Source organism: Lampris incognitus, chromosome 5, assembly GCF_029633865.1.
Source record: "Lampris incognitus isolate fLamInc1 chromosome 5, fLamInc1.hap2, whole genome shotgun sequence".
NCBI classification, from domain to species: domain Eukaryota; kingdom Metazoa; phylum Chordata; class Actinopteri; order Lampriformes; family Lampridae; genus Lampris; species Lampris incognitus.
This window is the reverse complement of record NC_079215.1, coordinates 10,143,409-10,167,013: the sequence shown is the minus strand read 5'-3', so window position 1 is coordinate 10,167,013 and position 23,605 is coordinate 10,143,409. Positions and strand designations below refer to the sequence as shown.

Below are 23,605 nucleotides of genomic sequence, written 5' to 3'. Positions count from 1 at the left end.
CTGACCAAGACCAACACCAGTTTGCCTAAAGAGCAAACAGATCAACTGAGGGCACCATCTGTGTGGCTCTAAATACAGCCCTCTCTCACCTGGAAAGACCCAACACCTACTTCAGGATGTTCTTTGTTGATTATAGCTCAGCATTTAACACCATCATACCAAACAAACTGGTCGACAAACTCCACAAACTAGGACTAACTCCTTCCATATGCAGTTGGATACTGGACTTCCTCATCAACTGCCCCCAGACTGTAACACTGGGCAAGTACACATCCTCCACCCTCATCCTGAGCACTGGCGTCCCCCAGGGTTGTGTGCTGAGCCCCTTCCTTTATGCACTGTTCACACATGACTGCCAACTCATCCACAACACAAACACTATTGTAAAGTTTGCAGATGATACGACAGTCATCGGGCTCATATCAGACAACGACAAAGCGGCATACAGCGAGGAGATTCAGAACCTGATAATGTGGTGTGCTAACAACAACCTGATCTTAAACACCAAAAAGACCAAGGAAATTATCATGGACTTTAGGGCCTCCAAGAAGATCACACACAGTCCTGTCCACATCAACACAGAGGCTGTGGAGAGAGTCCCCAACTTCAGGTTCCTGGGAGTCACCGTCACAGAGGACCTCCTGGACTGACAACACCTCAGCAGTGGCGAGTAAGGCACAACAACGCCTTTATTTTCTGAGGAGGCTAAGGAGAGCCAACCTCCCCCCAAAACGGCTTGTCAACTTTTATAGATGCTCCATCGAGAGCATCCTAACAAATGCGTGACAGCCTGGTACAGCAGCTGCACCAAAGCTGACAAAAAAGCCCTCCAGTGTGCTGTGGAAACAGCACAGCACATTGTTGACATTGAGCTTCCTTCACTAGAACATCTTCACAGCACTCGCTGTGTGAGGAGGGCTAAGAACTTCATAAAAGAAAGTTTACACCCTGGACACCATCTGTTTCAGCCCCTCCCATTAGGTAGGCGCTTCAGAACAATCCGCACACGCGCAAAGAGACTGAAAAACAGCTTCTTTCGAAAAGCTGTGGCACTGATGAACTCAGACATCTCCTCAGTGTGAGAGTGATGTGCTACCACCGTTGGGCACGTGCAGCATTTGCATATATTTACTCACATGTGACTTTAAGCCACTTAATATCTGTCAACCGCACCTTTACTGCATTTTTGCTGATGATGTTTTTGCACCTCATAAGTTGTATTTTGTCAGTAACTGTATTGTATTTTATACCTTATATTGCTTATATTTTGCACTTATATTGTTTAGACTGTACTTTTTATTGCTGATATTGTACATTTATTTTTTATGTATGCACCATATTGAAGTTGGCACACCTGCAATCTTGTTGTGCTTGGCACAATGACAATAAAGTTCTTCTTGATTGTTGATGTTGACAAAGAAATCCTAATGTGATTTTTACCTGCCAGGAATCTCTGGATGAGGTGACCATCAAAGACACCCTGGAGGGGGACAACATGTACACCTGCTCCCAGTGTGGGAAGAAGGTCCGCGCTGAGAAAAGGTGAGAAGACTTTCCTTTCAGTTCAATGGACTTGAGGTGGGACAGCACAAGGCATTCAAAAGTCTTCATCCCTACAGAGGTCAGAGCAACAGGTCTGTAGTCATTTAGGCCTGTGATCCATGGCTTTTTTAGGGACAGGGATAATGGTGGAGGCTTTGAGGCAGGCTGGCACCCTGCAGTCCTCCAGGGAAATGTTAAAAATGTCTGTGAACACTGGAGACAAGACTGATTTGTCAGTCTTAATCATGTTCTTTTCTCGCTTCCTGTTCATCAGGGCATGTTTCAAGAAGCTGCCTCGGATCCTGAGCTTTAACACTATGCGCTACACCTTCAACATGGTGACCATGATGAAGGAGAAAGTCAACACCCACTTCTCCTTCCCCCTGCGTCTGGACATGACGCCCTATACAGAGGACTTCCTCATGGGCAAGGGAGAGCGCAAGGAGGGTATGGCTGGTCATAGACAGACTACATACACGTACACACATACACTTTTATACACATTCACAGACACACACGGATCCAACTACATGCATGCACATAGGTCCAAAGACACAAAAATATAAACACAGACTTTATTTCCCCAACCATAATTCGTTTTTTGATGCAGTGTGGGGTTGTGAGTTGGGGATTTAAAGTGGAGAACATCCAGGAAGGGCAGGGCATCTAAACAGATCTGCCTGTTGTTGCGTAGGTTTCCGGGAGGAGAGTGAGTCAAAGGTCACAGAGAGCTACGAGTACGACCTCATTGGCGTGACGGTGCACACCGGCACAGCCGATGGCGGCCATTACTACAGCTTCATCAGGGACATCGTCAACCCACACGCCTACAAGAACAACAAGTGGTGAGGAGTCCAGTGGACTTGATTTGACAGCACTGTTGTCAGTGGTTCCCCAGTTTTTCTTACAGTTCCCTGGTAGAAACACGGGTGTAACAACACCATAACAAGCCTAATCCCCCTAAGTGATCATTTTGGTGATATAATTTTTATATTCAAACTCCTTTTTAAGTCTTTTTCTGTACACTGGATTAAGGAACACCATGGTGAAGATCGCCAAGAGTTATTTAACCATCTCTCTCAAATATCCCTCAGATGAGGCTCAAAATAGCCCTAAAAGAATGCTTGTAGACTGTGCTTCAGCCTCTTACGTAACCATGAAGCATGTGGAACCTTTTTTTTGTTGTCCATACTTGGTATTCTTTCCATAATACAAATTTTGAAACTGAAAACACCCCAGAAAAACATCTTTTGTCCCTTCCAGGTACCTGTTCAACGACGCAGAGGTGAAGCCATTTGATTCGGCCCAGCTGGCCTCCGAATGCTTCGGTGGAGAAATGACGGTAAGAAGGAAACAAAGGTTTCTCCATCAGAACAGACTATTCTGTTGTTGCTTCTGTTGCTGTTGTTGTCGTCAGCTGTAGGTACCCCACACTGGTGCAGATGTTTCTGTCGAGTCTCACAAAGTGCATTTGTCTTGCAGACAAAAACGTACGACTCCGTCACGGACAAGTTCATGGACTTCTCCTTTGAGAAGGTAAACGGAGGTCGTTTCCTGACCTCCGCTGTTTATCTGTCTGTTGTGATTTAAAAAAAAAGAAACATAAACTGAAACCATACTTACCATGTGTAAGATATTTATCTTAGATGATCTGTGTGCCGAAGAACTTTTAAGTTGGGAAGAAGGTTAAAAGAAATGAGATGATTCCATTTGTGCAAAAATCATAAACTTACAAATAGGACAAATCTGGATATAGTGGATTAGCATTGCACTCGATAAAAATAGTACATTGTAGTAATTTGTACACAAATATCTACACGGGGGTATAATGAGATATTGACCTGAGTTGAGAGTTTTAAATAACAACGGTGTTGTTAAGGTGAGGCGGTGTTGTCCAGCTGTTGCTGATATGTTAAATTTCTAAAATGAAGACACACCTTACATGGGAAAAGTGACTGATGGAAAATTACTCTTTCAGACTCACAGTGCCTACATGCTGTTCTACAAGAGAATGGAGTTGGAGGAGGAGAATGGGAAGGACTTCAGTTTTGACGTCTCTCCTGATCTTCTCGAGGTACCCCAGACCCCAACATAAACTACTACCTAACACACACACACACACATGCACACACACAACTCCAGCCTCCTTCCACTTTTTTTAATGAATTTTTGTCACCCTCTACACACAAACACTCACATAGTGTTATTCAAAGTATAATGAAACTCCTATTTTAGTTTCCGCCCCCTTTTAAAACTTGTACGTTTTTACATCGTGTTGAATTACCTTTTAATTGGGCTATACAAATAAAATTGACTTGACAATGTGCAGTATGGAGTTACTTGTTGCTGCCAATGGCTAAAGCCTTGACAGACAACTTATCTTTAATCATCTTTTATATTAGATTGTGCAAAGGGAACCAATTACAACCTCTCGAAAATGAGTACTTTTGAGATATGACCAGACTGTGTCCCACACCCACTGAGTTCATTGTTTGTTTCAATAATGGGTCAAGCGGCATCTGGTCGGTGTGGCGGTCTATTCTGTTGCCTGCCGACACGGGGACCGCCGGTTCGAATCGCAGTGTTAGCCCCGGCTCAGCCCGGTGGCCCTACAGACACAATTAGCCGTGTCTGCGGGTGGGAAGCCGGATGTGGGTATGTGTCCTGGTCACTGCACTAGCGCCTCCTCTGGTTGGTCGGAGCGCCTGTTCAGAGGGGAGGGTGAATAGCGAAACTCCTCACTGTCAGGTGAAAAGAAGTGGCTGGCGACTCCAATTCTGTTATTTGGCAGAGCCAGGGTACATGTTGGTTTGGCTGCCGGCAATACATCCATAAGCACTGTGCCGGAATGACCTCATTGTCTACCACATTTTGATTGGTTTGATTGAGTGGGCCATGAAGATTGCGCATCACAATAATGCAGTATCTACAACATTTCTTAGTAGCTTTGAATTTGGTGCAGGGCCTCTTAACAGGGCCCATACCGAACAATTCTACAGTAACTGATTTTAGAGCATAAGACTTGAACGTCAATGCAAAATAACAGGGATACAGAGGAAGAGGGCCAGTAGGGTGACGAACGTGGCATATTCATCCAGTTTAATTCTCTTGTGCAAACCAATGGACTCTCAGTGAGTAGATGGGGGTAAGTGTCTTGCTGAGGGACACTTTGGCGCCAGGGAGTTGATGCTGTGATTTTTCCATTACCATTGTTCGTCTGTCATACAATGCCAGTGTGTCCACCCATTATAATCATTCATCCCTAATTACACCATATCAAACCTATCAACATACATTGCTAGTTTGAGTTTCATCCTCACTCATTATCTACTGATGAATACTCTGTAATCTGATTTGTCATCCTCTCTTTCAGTGGATTTGGCATGACAACATGCAGTTCCTTCAGGACAAGAACATTTTTGAGCACACCTATTTCGGGTAGGTAACAAATTATTGTGGCTATTCCAAACACATGAAACGTTTGTCATACATTACTAGAATCAGGATCCGTTAATACTAAAGTAATAATGGGTTCCACATACAGGGAGTTAGAATCAGTGGGTTGCTCACATCAAGCACATATGCAGGGTTGGCAGGGTTACTTTATAAATGTATTCTGTTAAGGGCGTCCGGGTGGCGTGGCGGTCTATTCCGTTGCCTACCAACACGGGGATCGCCGGTTTGAATCCCCATGTCACCTTCGGCTTGGTCGGGCGTCCCTACAGACACAATTGGCCATGTCTGTGGGTGGGAAGCCGGGTGTGGGTATGTGTCCTGGTCGCTGCACTAGCGTCTCCTCTGGTCGGTCGGGGCACCTATTCAGGGGGGGGACTGGGGGGGAATAGCGTGATCTTCCCACTTGCTACGTCCCCCTGGCGAAACTTCTCACTGTCCGAAGCAGCTGGCGACTCCACATGTGTCGGAGGAGACATGTGGTAGTCTGCAGCCCTCCCCGGATCGGCAGAGGGGGTGGAGCAGCAACCGGGACGGCTCAGAAAAGTGGGGTAATTGGCCGGATACAATTGCAGGAGAAAACGGGGAAAATCCCAAAAAATAAAATAAATAAATGTATTCTGTTACATTTACCTGTTGAAAAATGTATTCAGTAACTTGCTCTTAAGTATCGTAATTTAAAGTAATGCAATCTGGGTACTTTCAGTTACATTTGGATTACCTCAGTGCCAAATACGGAAGAAAAAAAAAGACAAGCAAAAAGATACAAATAGCCTGACTTTTATTTAAGTGCATTTTGTAAGACAACAAAACAATGTAACCTTAGAAAGGACAAAGGGCCTTTCAGCAACAAAACATGTAGCAAAAAGGCAAACCGACAATGCTGTTGTAGTTTAATAAATAGATTAAAGGCACACACACCCACACTCTCTTTTAGGCTTGCTACATTAATGAAGAGTATCCGCAGTGTTTTTTAATGAACAAATCAGGGGTCAAATAGAATATCATGAAAGAAATTGTTGTGTCCCCACCTGCCGCCCAATGACTGCTGGGATAGGCTCCAGTGTCCCCGTGAACCTGAGAGCAGGATAAGCAGTTTGGCTAATGGATGGATGGAAATTCAGGCTATGTCTATGTATGTGTCCCACATTGTCCTACACAAAAACGCTATTTGTCCCACATTTAGTTTGTTGACATCTGGTCACCCTACATGCAAACCAGAGTAAAAGAAGGTACCGCGGAGACAATTTTGGGCTGCCTGTCAGTAGGGTTACCACCTTTAGCTCGGAAAAATTAGGGGCACTTAACCCTATCCCATCTCAGCTCCCATCACCGTCTACCCAGGCCCCATGACCCCCACCTCAATTAAAAAGGTTGTTTTTTTATATATGGAAATAATAGTTTCCCTGATTCTATTGATGCACACACAGTTCAGAATGTGCCAGGTTTGAAAGATTTGTGTAAAGGGAAATATACAGTAGACCAATTGCCTACAGTAAGTAGACCTGTCAGAGTAATATGTCTCTAGAAAACAGATATCCATCCATTATCCAAGCCACTTAGCCCAATCGAGGTTGCGGGATGCCGGAGCCTATCCCAGCAGTCATTGGGCGGCAGGTGGGGAGACCCCTGGACAGGCCGCCAGGCCATCACAGGGCCAACACATTCACACCTACATGTCCTGACCTACATGTCTTTGGACTGTGGGAGGAAACCGGAGGAAACCCACGTGGGGCACAGGGAGAACATGCAAACTTCACACAGAGGACGACCCCCAAGGTTGGACTACCCTGGGGCTCGAACCCTGGACCTTCTTGCTGTGAGGCGACCGCACTAACCACTGCACCACCGTGCTTCTACTTTAAGAATCCCAGGCCTAAATTATTATTACTACTACTACTACTAATAATAATAATAATAATGGTGATAATAATAATAATAATAATAATTGTAATAGCAGCAACAACAACGTCGGTACATAAAACAACTTTTTCTGGTGCAATGGGAAAAAGAACTCGGACATGATTTGGCCCTTGGGGAAAACTAATTGGGGAACCCTAGTCTAGTCCATCTAATGAAAAGTCATCTTCAGTTTCGAAGCACTGATGATAAAACCCTTTTTGATGATAAATGGTGTTGACATTATGAATGCTAAATGACAACAAATAAATAAATGGTAAATGAAAAAAGACATGTAGCTACATAATATTTCAGTTAAGAGCTTTATTGGCAAACAAAAGCAACACACAATAAATTAAGTGAAAATAACAATGTACTATTGTGCAAATGTACAATGTACTCTTATTTCTTAACAAAATTATATTATTTGATATAATAATGTGGGCAGCACGGTTGCGCAGTGGTTAGTGCGGTCGCCTCTCAGGAAGAAGGTCCTGGGTTCAAGTCCTGGGGTAGTCCAACCTTGAGGGATCCTCTGTGTGGAGTTTGCATGTTCTCCCCGTGTCTGCGTGGGTTTCCTCCGGATGCTCCAGTTTCCCCCTACAGTCCAAAGACATGTAGGTCAGGTGAATCGGCCATACTAAAACATTGCCCCTAGGTGTGAATGTGATGGACTGGCGGCCTGTCCAGGGTGTCTTCCCACCTGCCGCCCAATGACTGCTGGGATAGGCTCCAGCATCCCTAACACTCTGAGTAGGATAAGCGGTTTGGATAAATGGATGGATGGATGGATTCAATAATGTACAATTTTAGGACTAAGGCCATGTGCCCCTGGTATCCCGGAGAAACTACTTACCCCAATTTTTGGGTGACCGGAAAACGGAGAAATATGGAGGTACTGCCTGCATATTACTGCCTTCTCCAGTTGTGAGAGTATAAACAAATCACACCCCTTAACGGTTCAGTAAGGAATGCATCATTTCCTTCTGAAATACAGGACGATTCCATATCACAACTGCCAAGTGTGAAGCTGATTGGATGAACAGTTGGCGAGAAAATTGAAGGACAGAGAGACAGAGACTCTTGCCATTTTAGTTAGATTATTATCATTATTCTGAGGAATTTTGAAATTTATATAGTTAATATATCAAAGACTAACAAGTGCGCGTCCTACTAAACGTCCCTCTCAGGACATCCATGATTGAGTGAGTGACCACAATTTGCGAAGCTTAGCCCACAGTGGCAGTTGTGTAGCGCCTTGGGGAAAACATTTATTTTATATTATATCCACACGTCCATCCATTATCCAAACTTCTTATCCTGCTCTCAGCGTCGCGGGGATGCTGGAGCCTATCCCAGCAGTCATTGGGTGGCAGGCGGGGAGACACCCTGGACAGGGCGCCAGGCCATCACAGGGAGTTTTATATTATTTAAAAAAAAAATGTAATCCTGAAAAATAATCCCTATTTTAAAAAATGTATCAGTAATCTGATTACGTCTTTTTTTGTATCCTGATTACATAACGCCCGTACTGTATTCCGTGAATCCCCAAGCCTGTACATATGAAACACAGACTGCTGAATCTCTTTCTGTGAAGTGTGCACATAGCACTCAGCAATTTTACAAATATTCAAAATGAAAATAGTGACCCTACAGTTTTGAAAGTGTATTACACTGGCTAGAAACTCAAAAGAAACGTACACAACACAGTGTAAAAGCTGTGCGTTGCAATATCATGGATTTCGTTTTGTGCACATTTTCCCCCTTATATATCCAGATGACGTTCTAATGTATTAGCGACCAGTAAACGGCTTTATACTGAACGCTAGATATTTATTTAGGAGATTTGACTTGCAGAAACTGGCCATGGTGCATGAGTTGAACATTTTTGTGTTCCTGTTGTCGTCAAGCGGCGTATTTTTATCGTCATTTCAGTCCCAGCAGCTGTACAAATGAAACGAAATGTGTTTCGTTTTCGTTTCGCTAGCGGGGCAGGCTAAGCTAACTGCTAGCCCGTGCAGACCGGCAGTTCCGACAGTCGTCCTGGGTGCCGTTTGTTCCCTTGGACAGTGATTTTTAAAAAAACATTTTTTAGTTTGGACACAGTATGTTTTAGTTTAGATATGTGTGTTCTTTAAGTTCTTATAGTTTTTGGATATGCGTTTTTGTCTTTGTGTTGCACTACTGTGGGCTGGGGGAAACAATGTTTCATTTCAAGTATGGAAGTACATGAAATGAAATGACAGATAAAGGGTTCCTGATTCTGACTGGTTACACTGTGTAACAGTTAACCTCTAGTAGACGGAGACGGCAGACCTCCACGTTTTAAACAAGTGCAGCAGTGTGTTTTTCTGGTCATCTTTAACACACTGTGCGTTCTGCAGGTTCATGTGGCAGCTCTGTAGCAGCATCCCAAGCACCTTACCAGACCCCAAGGCCATCTCGCTGATGACCGCCAAGGTGAGAGACAGCCCTGCTCAGGCTCTGCTGCTTGTTAATAACACTGAGATTGCACCGTCCCAGAGTCCACAAAGGCTTTACAGAGTAAGAGTAAATGTCAAGGAGGACAATAGTGATAAGAAAAGAGATCAACAAAAGTCTCTTGACAACTGGGGACAAGAGGATAAAAAATCGCCCAAAACATAAGCAGTAAAACAGCAAGTTAAAACTACATAGATGATTGAACACTGAGAATAAGAGAGGTTAAAAAGGTGAGTTTTGGGGCATCAGGGTGGTGTGGTGGGCTATTACGGGGCCGGTTCGAATCCCCACGTTGCCTCCGGTTTAGTCGGGCGTCCCTCCAGATGCAATCGGCCGCGTCTACGGGTGGGAAGCCGGGTGTGGGTATGTGTATGTGTCTGGGTTGCTGCACTAGCACCTCCTCTGGTCAGTTGGGACACCTGTTTGGCAGGAAGGGGAACTGGGAAGAATAGCGTGATCCTCCCACACACTACGTCCTCCTGGTGAAACTCCTCACTGTCCGGTGAAAAGAAGCGGCTGGCAACTCCACATGTATCGGAGGAGGCATGCGGTAGTCTGCAGCCCTCCTCGTATCGGCAGAGGGGGTGGAGCAACAGCCGAGAAACCTCGGAAGAGTGGGGTAAATGGCCGGATGACAGACTCGGTCAGCCTAAACTTCTCATGAAGGGCATTTCAGTCGAGGAGCCCTTTAATTAATTGTAACGTTTTGTTTTGTCGTCTTCCCTCCACAGCTCAGCACATCTTTTGTCCTTGAGACGTTCATCCACTCCAAGGAGAAGGTAAATCGATTTCCCTTTCAGGCTATCCAGTTGATTGTACGTTTAACAGATGTACATTACCAGTCTTTATTGATGCCGGTTGTCTTTACAAAGCTATTGCAGTTTCAGACTGTCAGCAGGTGAGACAGATAAATTAAAGTGGGCTTAGTTCAAGAGGTTAGTAGGAAAAAAAAAGGATGTAAAAACCTGGTGAAGCCTGACAACAATCTGAAGGTGAGAAGCTGAGTGACTGCTGCCAAACACCATAACCGCAGTCAACTTTCACAATAATAATAGTAACTTTATTTATATAACTTTTATTAACAATGTTACAAAGTGCTTTACAAAAAGCAAAAATGAGAATAAGATGAAAGGCCATGACCAAAAGGAGGTAAAGACAATAAATGAGGGGCATCCAGGTGGTGTGGCGGTCTATTCCGTTGCCTACCAACACAGGGATCGCTGGTTCGAATCCCCGTGTTACCTCCGGCTTGGTCGGGCGTCCCTACAGACACAATTGGCTGTGTCTGCAGGTGGGAAGCCGGATGTAGGTATATGTCCTGGTCACTGCACTAGCGCCTCCTCCTCTGGTTGAGAGGGCGTATACCAGGTCAATAAATCTTGTCAATCTACTACAACTACTACTTTCGGCTGCTCCCATTAGGGGTCGCCACAGCGGATCATCCGTTTCCATCTCTTCCTGTTCTCTGCATCTTCCTCTGTCACACCAGCCACCTGCATGTCCTCCCTCACCACATCCATAAACCTCCTCTTTGGCCTTCCGCTTTTCCTCTCCCCTGGCAGCTCCATATTCAGCATCCTTCTCCCAATATACCCAGCATCTCTCCTCCACACGTCCAAACCATCTCAATCTTGTCTCTCTTGCTTTGTCTCCAAACTGTCCAACCTGAGCTGTCCATCGTTCCTAATCCTGTCCTTCTTTGTCATGCCCAATGAAAATCTTACCATCTTCAACTCTGCCACCTCCAGCTCCGCCTCCTGTCTTTTCATCAGTGCCACTGTCTCCAAACCATATAATATAGCTGGTCTCACAACCATCTTGTAAACCTTCCCTTTCACTCTTGCTGGTACCCTTCTGTCACAAATCACTCCTGACACTCTTCTCCACCCACTCCACCCTGCCTGCACTCTCTTCTTCACCTCTCTTCTGCACTCCCTGTTACTTTGTACAGTTGACCCAAAGTATTTAAACTCATACACCTTCATCACCTCCACTCCTTGCATCCTCACCATTCCACTGTCCTCCCTCTCATTCATGCTTGTGTTCCGTCTTGCTCCTACAGACTTTCATTCCTCTTCTCTCCAGTGCATACCTCCACCTCTCCAGGCTCTCCTCAACCTGCTCCCTACTCTCACTACAGATCACAATGTCATCCGCAAACATCTTAGTCCACGGAGATTCCTGCCTGATCACGTCTGTCAAACTGTCCATCACCATTGAAAACAAGAAAGGGCTCAGAGCTGATCCTTGATGCAATCCTACCTCCACCTTGAACCCATCTGTCATTCCAACTGCACACCTCACCATTGTCACACTGCCCTCATACATATCCTGCACCACTCCTACATACTTCTCTGCAACTCCTGACTTCCTCATACAATACCACACCTCCTCTCTTGACAGCCTGTCATATGCTTTCTCTAAATCCACAAAGACACAATGTAACTCCTTCTGGCCTTCTCTATACTTCTCAATCAACATTCTCAAAGCAAACATCACATCTGTGGTGCTCTTTAGTGACATGAAACCATACTGCTGCTCGCTGATCGTCACCTCTCCTCTTAACCTAGCTTCTATTGCTCTTTCCCATATCTTCATGCTGTGGCTGATCAACTTTATACCTTTGTAGTTGCTACTGTTCTGCACATCGCCCTTATTCTTGAAAATCGGTACCAGCTTACTTCTCCACTCCTCAGGCATCCTCTCACTTTCTAAGATTGTGTTAAACAATCTAGTTAAAAACTCCACTGCCATCTCTCCTCAACATCTCCATGCCTCCACAGGTACATCATCTGGACCAGCTGCCTTTCCACTCTTCATCCTCTTCATAGCTGCCCTCACTTCCTCCTTGCTAATCCACTGCACTTCCTGATTCACTATCCCCACATCATCCAACCATCTCTCTCTCTCATTTTCTTCATTCATCAACCCCTCAAAGTACTCCTTCCACCATCTCGCCTTCCCAACACACTCTCCTCACTTGTCAGCACATTTCCATCTCTATCCTTTATCGCCCTTACCTGCTGCACATCCTTCCCAGCTTGGTCACTCTGTCTAGCCAATCGATACAATTTCTCCTTCCTTAGTGTCTAACCTCTCATGCAACTCACCATATGCCCTTTCCTTTGCCTTTGCCATCTCTCTTCGCTTTACACTGCATCTCCTTTTACTCCTGTCTACTTTCTTCATCTCTCTGCCTATCCCACTTCTTCTTTGCCAACCTCTTCCTCTGTATACTTTGCTGTACTTCCTTGTTCCACCACCAAGTCTCCTTGTCTTCCTTCCTCTGTCATGATGATACACCAAGTACCTTCCTAGCTGTCCCCCTCACTATTTCTGCAGTGGTTTCCCAGCCATCTGGTAACTCTTCACTACCACCCAGTGCCTGCCTTAACTGCTGCCTGAACTCCACACAACATTCTTCCTTTTTCAACTTCTTCAGCTTGATCCTTGGCTCTACCTTCACTCTCTTCCTCTTCTTCGTCTTCAAAGTCATCCTACATACCACCATCTGATGCTGCCTAGCTACGTTCTCCCCTGTCACCACCTTGCAGTCTCCAATCCCTTTCAGATCGCACCTCCTACATAAGATATAGTCCACCTGTGTGCTCTTTCCTCCACTCTTATATGTCGCCCTGTGTTCCTCCCTCATCTTGAAATATGTATTCACTACAGCCATTTCCATCCTTTTCGCAAAATCCACCACCATCTGTCCTTCCATATTTCTCTCCTTGACTCTATATCTGCCCATCATCTCTTCAATACCTCTGTTCCCTTGACCAACATGCCCACTGAAGTCCACTCCAATCACCACTCTCTCTCCCTTGGGTACAATCTCCACCACTTCATCCAACTCACTCCAGAATTCTTCTTTCTCTTTCCTCTCACTCCCAACTTGTGGGGCATATGTGCTGATAACATTCATCAATACACCTTCGATTTCCAGCTTCATACTCATCACTCTGTCCGACTCACTCTTCACCTCCAGCACACTCTTGACATACTTTTCCTTTAGAATTACCCCTACCCCATTTCACGCCCCATTCGCACCATGGTAGAAGAGTTTGAACCCACCGCTGATGCTCCTGGCCTTTCTCTCCTTCCACCTGGTCTCTTCCACACACAGTGTACCCACCTTTCTTCTTTCCATCAGATCAGCCAGCTATCTCCCTTTACCTGTCATAGTGTCAACATTCAAGGTTCTGACTCTCACCTCCACACTCCTACCCTTTCTCGCTGCCTCTGGACTTGCCTTCCCCTTCTCCTTCGCCCAACAGTAGCAGTTTCCACCGGCATCCTGCTGGCCAACAGTACCGGTGGCGGTCATTGGTAACCCGGGCCTCGACTGAGCCGGTATGGAAATCTGACTTAGGATCCGCAAATTTGATTTGGCAAAGATTTTACACCGGATGCCCTTCCTGACACAACCCTCCCCATTTATCCGGGCTTGGGACTGGGAGTAAGAATGCACTGGCTTGTGCATCCTCAGTGGCTGGGTTCAATAAATCCTATCAATGAATAAAAAAAGACATGCATGTTAGGGTTAATACTCCTGTCTGTGCCCCTGAGCAAGGCAATGGAAAGAACTGGAGTTGGTCCGCGGGCGCTGCACGGCAGCTGCCCACCGCCTAGCTACACAGCTAGGGTGGGTCAATTGCAGAGCATAATTTCCCCACGGGGATCAATAGAGTATATCAAAATCAAAACAAACAAAAAAAAATCACAAATGTATGTAGGAGCAAGACTGTTTAAAGCCTTATGTTATTGTTCTTCCTGTTTGGTTTCTTATTCCCCTTCCCCATCCCAGCTGAGGCCCATCTCGTGTGTGTATCAAGGTTGTGTAAAAGTTGTATTGTGTTTCCAGCCCACCATGCTGCAGTGGATTGAGCTCCTGACCAAACAGTTCAACAACAGCCAGGCCGCCTGTGAGGTCAGACCACCACTCTCAAAACCACCTTACTTCCTGCTTTTTTTTTCCTCATTTCTTTCCTCTGGGAAATATTCCAACATTTTGACATCACTTAATTGAAAGCTGTTGTTGTTTTGTTATTTTTCTTTTTTGTTGCTTTTTATATGGTCAGTGGTGTACTCATAAAATCATTGACGGCTGTGGGTTCAACTCTTTTGTTTCAGTGGTTTTTGGATCGCATGGCGGATGACAACTGGTGGCCGATGCAGATTCTCATCAAGTGCCCTAATCAGATTGTCAGACAGGTAAGTGCTGTCCCGCTCAATAATTCATGTGTGTTTGAATATGCATGCACACTCCAGTGACCTGTCACAGTGAAGGTTTAACTCATTAAAGGGTTTATTCATTAGAATTCAAGGCAGTGGCAGCTGCTGACCAACATTTTTGGTGACGCAACCCCCCAACCGACCAACCCCCCCCCCCCCATTGTATTTTTAAAACATTGGTGTGTTTTTTAAATTTTCACTTGAGTCGTGTATTACCACATTAATAAAGGCTTTTTAATTTTTTCTTCCTCAAGAGTGCTTTGGTCACTTCTTTTTTTGCATAATAAAATTAATTTGAAACAATAATACTTACCAATCATCGGTAAGAGCTGTTGGGATAATGCTGGGCGCAATGGGAGGGGACTGAGCTGGTCTGGACTGTGCTTCACATGAGAGTGGAGGGCTGAGCTGGACTGGACTGCAAACAGAAGTGTAGCCTGAAAAACATAAACTCAGCATATATGTTCATATAACAATCTCTGTCCAAATAGGCATTTCTATTTGATGCAATAATTAAAAAACACTCCTCTAGGTTGCATTCAAAACAGGAAGTGTTGCATATCTCGGCAATAATCAGTCCTGTTAACATGAAACTCAGCTCAGTAGTTTCCCATGTCCCAATAAGGTCTGAGCAAAATTTTGTGCCAATCGACCACTAGTTGGTGCTTTTTTACAAAATTGCGAAATTTGCAAAACCAACTGTTACGATATATTTTGCAGGCCCTAGTTATCAAGTTGGAGTGGCGCAGTGGTTAGCGCGATCGCCTCACAGCAAGAAGGTCCTGGCTTCGAGCCCTGGGGTAGTCCAACCTTGGGGGTCGTCCCGGGTCGTCCTCTGTCTGGAGTTTGCATGTTCTCCCCGTGTCTGCGTGGGTTTCCTCCGGGTGCTCCGGTTTCCTCCCACAGCCCAAAGACACGTAGGTCAGGCGAATCGGCCACACTAAATTGTTCCTAGATGTGAATGTGTGTGTGTGATGGCCTGGGGGCCTGTCCAGGGTGTCTCCCCGCCTGCCGCCCATTGACCGCTGGTATAGGCTCCAGCATATTTGGCTGCCCCCCCGACTATTAACTCATCAGAATGAAGCATGGTTCATTCGGGATAAGTGTATGATCATTAGCGTTAAGGGTTGCCTAAGCTTAGAACCTTTCCCTTTCCTTGCATTATATGAAAGAGAAAGATTTAAGTTTAGACAACCTTTCACATCATAGGTGGAAATCCTGGGGGGGACGGGGGGAGGACACAACCCCCCATCCTGGCAAAAATACGATATACCCCTCCCCCCCCCCCCCCCAATATTTCGCCCCTGTTGTACAGCACTACTTTTGGCGTCCCCCTCAGGAATTGCGCTTGAGAAAATTTAATGTAATTGTCCCCTGAAGCATGGGCGTCCGGGTGGCATAGCGGGCTATTCAGTTGCCTACCAACATGGGGATCGCCGGTTCGAATCCCCATGTTACTTCTGGCTTGGTCAGGCGTCCCTACAGACACAATTGGCCGTGTCTGCGGGTGGGAAGCCGGATGTGGGTATGTGTCCTGGTCGCCGCACTAGCGCCTCCTCTGGTCGGTCAGGGTGCCTGTTCAGGAGGGAGGGGGAACTGGGGGGAATAGCGTGATCCTCCCACGCGCTACGGTCCCTCTGGCGAAACTCCTCACTGTCAGGTGAAAAGAAGCAGCTGGCGACTCCACGTGTATCGGAGGAGGCATGTGGTAGTCTGCAGCCCTCCCCAGATCGGCAGAGGGGGTGGAGCAGCGACCGGGACGGCTCGGAAGAGTGGGGTAATTGGATGGGTACAACTGGCGAGAAAAGGGGGGGGGGGAGTCCTTTTATCCAAAACGCTCTCAAACAATCACCAACCGATTCACTCGTTCATTTGCACACACATGCATGCACGCGCACACACACACAGTTGCCTCAGGTCTCCGTGTTGTTCTGCACAGATGTTCCAGAGGTTGTGTATTCATGTCATCCAGAGGCTGCGTCCAGTGCACGCCCACCTTTACCTACAGCCTGGCATGGAGGATGGGTATGTTGTCTTTTTCGTCATTTCAACTCTGCTGCCCTACTTCTGACACCAGAAATGACCAAAGACGCAATGGAATTTAAAATACATGTAACTAAAGCGCCATCAATGAAATGAAATTGTGTTGGCGTGGATATGTTGGTAAATAGGTTTTCCTGCTCTTCTCTAACTCTGAACAAGACTGTACAGTGACAAAGTGGTAAATCGTACAAAGTAGGGTGATGTCTTTGATGACAGTCAATATTCACTTCCTATGCCTAAATCATGTGACTCATTGTTTTATAATTGGACTTCCTTGGAAAAATTAACTCTACTTCTGACACAACTACTACAATTAAATATAACCCTCGTCTAACTGGGTTTACAGGTGGTGAACACCTGTAAACCTCCATATATATAATATATTTATATATATAAAGCAAGAGTGTATGTTTGTATGTATGTTTCCAAGGATTGCACAGTTCGAAAAATATTTCAAAAACCAAGTAAAAAAATGGATTTATTTGCGAAATTGAGTTTATTTTGTGCTGATTTGTGACGGCGGATTTGCGGCAGTTAATACACACATTGGCAAAGAAGCTTGATGAATGTATTGAAAATTATGACATTAATTAATAAGATTCGTTTATTCGACATTCATTTATCATATGTATCGTATCATAAATTATCCTATATTTCATCATCGCTTATATCGTAAAGATCCAATCGTGTTGGTTGTTTTGGTGAGAACGTTTTCCCCGGGCAACGCCGGGTAAGGTATCCTAGTATATACTATATAAAACAATGTGCGCTTGTGTGTGTCCACCAGCTCCGATGACATGGACGGACCGGTGGAGGATATCGGAAGCCGCTCCTGTGTGACACGCTTCGTCAAGACCTTGCTGTCCATCATGGAGCACGGTGTCAAGCCCCACAGCAAACACCTAACTGAATACTTTGCCTTCCTCTATGAGTTCGCCAAGATGGGGGAGGAGGAGGTGAGTCGGAGGCTACTGGACTACAGCTCCAGAAAGTTTCTCTGAGGAACAGGTTGTTAGTCAGTAGGGAGTAAATAGTAGATATTTACCAGTTTCGCTAAAGGCAGGCACGCAATTTGAAGCTGGATGGTGCTAATTAAAAAGAGCATGCATGCCCAGTCACCTTGCTCACAGGGGTTGAAGTTCTCCATCGCTATGACGGATTTCTGTCAATTTGGGTTTTCTTTATAAAACAGGCACAGTGCCTAAACCAAATGAATGGTAGAAAAACTATGATGAGAGTTCTCTACACTCTGGAGAGAAAGGATACCGTATTGTCCTTAATATAAGTCAAGCTTTTTTTCTAGAACAGGTTTAAAAAAGTGGGGGTTGTCTTATATTTCGGGACTAGACATGTTCATGTCTTATATTTCAGGACTAGACATGTTTGTTCTTAACAACAGATATTCTTTTTTGAATGGAGAGAATACCAGAGTAACTACGGTATTTTACGGAGTGTTGCATTATGGGTTGTTTGTAGCCTTAATGTTGCTAGGCTAGCGAGTGCCCCCCCCCCTTTTCTCCTGCAATTGTACTTGTCCAATTACCCCACTCTTCGGAGCCGTCCCGGCGCTGCTCCACCCCCTCTGCCAATCCGGGGAGGGCTGCAGACTACCACATACCTCCTCCCATACATGTGGAGTCACCAGCCACTTCTTTTCACCTGACAGTGGGGAGTTTCACCAGGGGGATGTAGCGCATGGGAGGATCACGCTGTTCCCCCTCCCCCCTGAACAGGTGCCCCGACCGACCAGAGGAGGCGCTAGTGCAGCGACCAGGACACATACCCACATCCGGCTTCCCACCCGCAGACACGGCCAATTGTGTCTGTAGGGACGCCCGACCAAGCCGGAGGTAACACAGGGATTTGAACCAGTGATCCCCATGTTGGTAGGCAATAGACTAGACCGCTACGCCACCCGGATGCCCCTAGCGAGTGTTTTTAGTCCGATTATAGTGAGTCTTTCAAAGTCAGTCAGCACTGAAAGTGTTTCATTAGTCCAGGTTAACCTGCAGGAGTTTCTAAAGGCTACCATAACAGGTTTTGCTGCCACAGAGGAAATAAACTCACGACGAGTGAAAACGAGTTCTTAGCATCTCCCGACGTCTTCACTGTAGAAATTAGCCAGGGAGAAAATCTGTCCAACAGCCAACAGTCACAGATGATGAGCTCCAAAAGACAGCCTGATAAATGTTAACTGTCAGAGAAAATGATTATGCGAGAGTGAGAGAGGAGTCGACTCTCTACGGTTAACTCTGTCAGCTGACTAGTGGCTGCTGGGAGAGTGAGACGTCCACAGACGTCCAACCGAACAGACACTTCGGTAAGCAGCCAAATGCTGGCATGTTGTCAGATGGCTACAGGAGGATAAGAAAATTGCAGTTCAATACCAATCGCTGTAAGTCTTGTTTTACCAGTGTTGTTTTGTATGGCACAGAGTGCGATCACTACAACAAAAATCTGAAGGATTACTCTTCATCATTGAGTCTGCTGTGGAAAACAACAACCCGTGTTGTGTTTTTATAAATATTGTACCGATAATGGTCCAAAATGAGGGGAAAATGCATGTTTTCACAATGCACAATACCCAAACGCCCCAACCAAATACCCCCCCCCCCCAAGCCACCACAGTACCTAAGCCCTCCAGAAGCTGGTGCTGGTGTTTTTTTCTTCTTCTGTTAAGTGATAGGAAGCTTACTTAAAACCAAAACATTGTTTTGTTTGATTTTATAATAATAAATTAAAAACATGCACTGGATATGAATTTGACTTGGCCTGAATCCACGCTGACCAGGATGACTGATAGAAACCATAAGGAACCAATCAGGGATCATTTTTGGAATTCTATCACTTTGTTGATGATCCTGAGATCATCAGGAGCTTTTATTTTATAGCCATTTTATTTCTATTAGTGGCGTCGCTGGTAAAATGTCTCATTTGATATGTTAATTTATGTACCAACCTTTTCAAAATCAGTAAAAAAAAATTGAATTCCAAAAAAAAAGAATATGACATGGGCTGGAGAAAAAAAAAGGTCAGATTTAAAAAAAAAAAATTTTAGTCCCTGTGCTAAGAATGAGTTTACAAAAAGAAAAGATGCTGGCATTCTGCTGGCCTGCTCGTCTCTGCCTGAGGAGGTGAGTTGGGGCAAGCAGCGTATGACTGTGTGAAGATGCGTTAAATCTGATTTTCATTGTTACAGGACTATTGTGTGGCTATGTAAATGGTCCACCTGTCAAAAGGGATTTTCTCAACAAAAAACAAAAAAAAAAGTTGTCAATTTTGAAGATTTTAGTTTTTTTAAGTCTGTGATTGTTTGTCTTCTTTGTGTCCTCAGAGTCAGTTCCTGTTGTCACTACAAGCCATCTCTATCATGGTCCACTTCTACATGGGCACCAAGGGCCCCGAGAATGTAAGACTACTCACAGGGGCATGTTGTGTTTTCGTACAAAACACACAACTCCCACCGTAGATCTATAATGTTAATCTATATCTTTGTTTAAAGAAATACTCAACGGTAGGGAAAGTGCTCGACAAACAAGGAGCAAAATAATCCAGTGAGTCAAGTAAATGCACACCCGGACTCCCCCAGCTGCAACTGCAACTGCCCTGACCATCCATCCATCCATTTTCCGAACCGCTTATCCTGCTCTCAGGGTCGCGGGGATGCTAGAGCCTATCCCAGGAGTCCTTGGGCGGCAGGCGGGGAGACACCCTGGACAGGTCGCCGGACCATCACAGAGCCACAGAAAAAACAACATTTTTAAATTAATTTACAGAATTAAAGTAAGATGACATGAAGGAAACAGGAATAAAGGAAAAAACACATCGAGCTCAATACTTGGAATAGTGTTGACTTACATAAAATCCTGTTGGCAAAAAAGTGTTTTGAGCTGTGATTTAAAATGTGACAGAGTATCTTTCAATGTTAAGGTGCTTCAAGACCGGGAAGTTGGAATTAGCTTGATTTTTCTGGATGAGTAAATGAATATCATGTGGATTAATTTACAGGAATCTACCAAAATGTATTTTATGGCTCGTTTTCTTCTTTAATACTCACTGATGACTTTGTGACCACAAGATCATGCAGGGTTTTTAAGGCCATTGTCAGTGCAAAACCTTTGGCACAGGAGAATTGAAGGATTTGTATTTTTAAGCCATAGACCTACATTCTGCATAGCTACTTGGTAAATACTCAGCTTGCAGTTTGTTCAGACATATTTACCAATAAAAAAAATTAATTAAAAAAAAGAGCCAAATCCTCAGCCAGATTTGAACGTTTTTCCCAGACGACGTTCCACACCTATGTTCTCTAGCAAGGTACTTGGTAGGAGGAAATGACTAGAAAGTAAATTTCCAGGTGAAAACGTGTGTGTGGCCAGATGCTAACAGTTGTTTAAATTGGTACGATGAATTAAATTGTTGGAGATTCCAGACATTCTGCCATTCAATCCTAGGTGGAAATTATTTGCATAAGAATGTTAAATATCTTAAAGTATGCAGAATTCCCCCACCAAAATTAAAGCCATCTCTTGACTGCCTGAAGCCCAACCGCTTGTAAAATTTCATGAGAATTCATCTGATTTTGAGATATTAGGCTGACAGAAAGTCAAATGAAGGGGGAAATAAACACAACGTCTTGGCGTAGGTAGTAGGAGTTAGCACAGCTCTGCTTGGTCCTTATCTAAACCGGTACATGACTGTCTGGCTGTGGACACCTCTCTCTCCAGCCCCAGGTAGAGGTGCTGTCAGAGGAGGAGGGAGAAGAGGAGGACGAAGAGGAGGATATCCTGTCCCTGGCGGAGGAGAAGTACCGTCCCGCGGCTCTGGAGAAGATGATCGCCCTCATCGCCCTCCTGGTGGAACAGTCTCGCTCTGAGAGGTTGGTCAAGTTTACGGTCTACCTGTCTTAACCAGCGGCTAGTTTTACCAGCAATGTAGTTAACTACCTGGTAAGATAGAAAACCAACCCCGTCTAAATAGTCTGCCTCCTTAATGCACTCTCAACTCATGGGAGACTTGCACTATACAACATACACAACAGGGAGAACCGTACAATATACAATTTGATCCTCCGTAAAGCTTCACTGCCCCACCATCATTTTTATAACCGCCATCCTTTTGCTTCCGATGGCGGTCCACCTATGAAAATGTCAGAGAAGATACAATAACCTTAGTGTAAAAGTGCTTTGCGATCCATAAAAGAGACTGAACATTAAAAGCAATTTAAGAGCATATAAGAGAATAAAAATAAAGTAATTACAGTTGAGATTAAAATAAAGACAAAAAATAAGGGAAATAAAAGATAAAAGCTTGGGAGGAATAAAATAACCAGAGGTCGTTGAACAACAGGGGTTAATCAGATGGCGGTGGACACTCTCAATAAGAAGCACAGACATTTACCCCACAAGTGCAACTCTCTTAAACAGGGAAAACCCCGGAACAGCACTTGTAGTATAGATTAAGTCCGTCTCAATTTCTCACAAATTTTAGGTCGTGTAACACAAATATAAATTCTCAAGGGCGCTCGGGTGGCGTAGCGGTCTATTCCGTTGCCTACCAACACAGAGATCGCCGGTTCGAATCCCTGTGTTACCTCCGGCTTGGTTGGGCATCCCTACAGACACAATTGGCCGTGTCTGCGGGTGGGAAGACGGGTGTGGGTATGTGTCCTGGTCGCTGCATTAGCGCCTCCTCTGGTAGGTCGGGGCGCCTGTTCAGGGGGGAGGGGGCAAGCGGCGGGTGACTTCACATGTTTTGGAGGAGGCATGTGGTAGTCTGCAGCCCTCCCCGGATCGGCAGAGGTGGTGGAGCAGCGACCGGGACAGCTCGGAAGAGTGGGGTAATTGGCCGGATACAACTGGGGAGAAAAATCCAATAAATAAACTCTCAAAACTATCAAAGAAATGACACCGTACCAAAACAGCATATTTCCACAGTTCAGGGGCAGAGTTGAAGAAAACTGCATCCCTTTTTTTTTTTTTTTTTTGCTATTGTGAGAGACAAACCAACCAACAGACTGTTAAAGAAAATTTCCAGTTTTATACACAACTCTTGAGAAATGAGCTGCGAAGTTTAACCCATTCTGCATGCATGCAACACTTGTTAAGGCTACACTGGTGAGTCTGACATGGAAAATCCTAATCTTAGGGTACGTAGTATATGATAGGATACATAGTATATGATAGGTTAAGTACAGTAGCTCGTTTAACAAGTCGTAGTTCTGGTAAATAATTTTGCTTTTAATCTTGGCTGATAGATTTAAAATCTCAACTTCGTTTTCGCTTGCAAATTATTTAAGATAAATTGAACCTGTATGTTAGTAAGCCCTACTGACGCTGTTGTGAAGCAGAATGTCTGTCTGGACTCCCAAAACCTCCACAATGAGGCAGGTAGGTAAAATACTGTAATGATCGATAGCAGTGATGGAAAATGCTACAAAAGTAAGACCCAGGCTGAAAAAAACTGGAATCTTCCTTTAATATTCAGACTATATATGTGCTGCAGACTGTCTTTATGGTGTGATGACGCAAGCGTTCCCCCATGTCTCATAAAACAACCAGCCAGGAGGTAAAAGGCTCACTTGTATGTCAGGGATCCTCACAAGACAGACATTGTACACAGACCCAGTGTTAGAATGTGCACCTTACGAAAACTCAACAGTGTCACAAATGCCCCATAGAGAAAGGGAGCACTAGCCCCATAGAGATTTTGGTACTCTATTATAATAGTACTCCACTCATCTTTCTCTCTCTTTTAATCCCCCATGGGGCAATTCTTTATCTGCATTTAACCCATCCTAGCTGTGTGGCTAGGAGCAGTGGGCAGCCGCTAGTTGCAGCGCCCGGGGACCAACTCCAGTTTATCTTGCCTTGCCTCAGTCAGGGGCACAGACAGGAGTATTAACCCTAACGTGCATGTCTTTCTGATGGTGGGAGAAACCGGAGCACCCGGA

At 44.9% G+C, this 23,605-nt stretch overlaps 1 protein-coding gene across 1 annotated transcript in view; it reads left to right on the top strand.

Moving 5' to 3' along the window:
* usp34 (ubiquitin specific peptidase 34) overlaps positions 1 to 23,605 on the top strand; it is a 163,447-nt gene that overhangs the window by 98,215 nt on the left and 41,627 nt on the right. The window contains exons 46-60 of the mRNA XM_056279821.1: positions 1,448 to 1,542; positions 1,817 to 1,989; positions 2,237 to 2,387; positions 2,806 to 2,884; positions 3,025 to 3,078; positions 3,521 to 3,616; positions 4,916 to 4,980; positions 9,279 to 9,354; positions 10,107 to 10,154; positions 14,240 to 14,305; positions 14,509 to 14,589; positions 16,550 to 16,635; positions 17,441 to 17,609; positions 19,988 to 20,062; positions 21,381 to 21,532. Of these exons, the coding sequence (XP_056135796.1) occupies positions 1,448 to 1,542; positions 1,817 to 1,989; positions 2,237 to 2,387; positions 2,806 to 2,884; positions 3,025 to 3,078; positions 3,521 to 3,616; positions 4,916 to 4,980; positions 9,279 to 9,354; positions 10,107 to 10,154; positions 14,240 to 14,305; positions 14,509 to 14,589; positions 16,550 to 16,635; positions 17,441 to 17,609; positions 19,988 to 20,062; positions 21,381 to 21,532 (1,466 nt within the window). The remainder of the gene's footprint in view (positions 1 to 1,447; positions 1,543 to 1,816; positions 1,990 to 2,236; positions 2,388 to 2,805; positions 2,885 to 3,024; positions 3,079 to 3,520; positions 3,617 to 4,915; positions 4,981 to 9,278; positions 9,355 to 10,106; positions 10,155 to 14,239; positions 14,306 to 14,508; positions 14,590 to 16,549; positions 16,636 to 17,440; positions 17,610 to 19,987; positions 20,063 to 21,380; positions 21,533 to 23,605) is intronic.